This window comes from Penaeus monodon, chromosome 25 (assembly GCF_015228065.2).
Source record: "Penaeus monodon isolate SGIC_2016 chromosome 25, NSTDA_Pmon_1, whole genome shotgun sequence".
NCBI lineage: Eukaryota > Metazoa > Arthropoda > Malacostraca > Decapoda > Penaeidae > Penaeus > Penaeus monodon.
Window position 1 is genome coordinate 40,479,465 of NC_051410.1, and position 1,502 is coordinate 40,480,966.

At 39.6% G+C, this 1,502-nt stretch overlaps 1 protein-coding gene across 1 annotated transcript in view; it reads right to left on the bottom strand.

The window, feature by feature from the left end:
• Positions 1-1,502, bottom strand: part of LOC119589276 (aromatic-L-amino-acid decarboxylase-like) — a gene marked incomplete at its 3' end in the record, with an annotated part of 24,249 nt that overhangs the window by 617 nt on the left and 22,130 nt on the right. The window contains 2 exon segments of the mRNA XM_037937893.1: positions 81-153; positions 1,372-1,502. Coding sequence (XP_037793821.1) covers positions 81-153; positions 1,372-1,502 — 204 coding nt within the window.

Here is a 1,502-nt window from a genome sequence, read left to right on the forward strand (position 1 = left end):
GAAGGCCGGACTGCTAACAGAGTAAAAGCCAATGCAAATCACGCATGCAACATGAGCTTGCATGAGTCAACGAAACTTACATGGTAGGAGCAGGAGTATTGAAAGTCTGGTTGTCGGGTTCGGAGTCCGTGGTATGTCGCCTCGGGCCGTTGGCTGAAAGAGGCAGGTTAAAGCCAGGTAAATACTCTGTGCATACGTAATTATCAACAGTGCTTCGCGGAAGAGCAAAGATCAGCTGGGAGATCAGCCTATTCAGGGTATTTCAATCAGCGATAATGTTGTTTTTATCATTTCTGCATTAAGCTGTTATCTCCCGAGCTATATTACTGTTGTTATCATTATCCTCGCTTATCTTTAGCGTCACGTTGTTACTATCTTTATCAATGCCATCCATTAATTTTTTTAACAAATTACTATCTTATCCCTACTATAATCATGCATTATCATAATCATCATGTAACTATCTTTTACCGTTATCATTCATTATCTGCGTCATTACATTAACACCTCTTACCATTATTATCCATTATCTTCCTCATAGCATTACCATATTTCCCTACAATCATCCATTATCCTTATCCTCACATTTTCATCTTTTACCACTGTTATCCCTCACCTTCCTCATCCTACTCATCCTTATAGCCAACTTCTAGGCCTTCTAAGCCTCTTCGGATTTTTTTTTCATCACCCCTTATCTCCCTCATTACATCAACTTTTATCATCATCACCCCTTATCTCCCTCATTGCGTTAGCAACTTTTATCATCACCACCCCTTATCTCCCTCAATGCATTACATTTATCATTATCGCCCTCATCTAACGCATCATTAAAACCAGTCTATTTCTATATAATAATATAGTGATATGATTCCGATAACCAATCAGGAAAATTCCAAGTCTCTTCGATCTTTTATCATTATGACCCCTTATCTTCCTCGTAATATTACTATCCTTAATCACTATCATCCCTTACCTTCATCATTACCTTACCATCTTTGACCACTATCAGTCCTTATCTTTTAGGTCTTTGACCACTATCAGCCCTTATCTTTTGGATCTTTGACCAGTATCAGGCCTTATCTTCCTCATCCCACACACTCTCAAGACTTCTGCCGATTTTCGGGTTGTAGATCTGCATCTTTGTCATCCCTACAATCAATCATTATCTACCTAATAATATACAGTAGATAGTGATTAATTGTATAATGATATCATACTATAATCCCTATAACAAATCCCTTTAATTCCCAAGCTATAATTCCCAACCGAATCTCTATAAATCTCAAGCTATAATCCCTATAACGAATACCTGTAATTCCCCAAGCTATAATCCCTTTAATTCCCAAGCGTCCTCCGATCTGCCAGACTTACGAGGAAGACTTCTGACGATCTTCGGGTTGTAGATCTTGGGGTCGGACACCATGCGGACGAAGAAGGAGCGCTTGTACCGGAGGCTCTTCTTGTTCTTGCGGTCGAGCATCTGGAACACCTCTTCTGTGCCT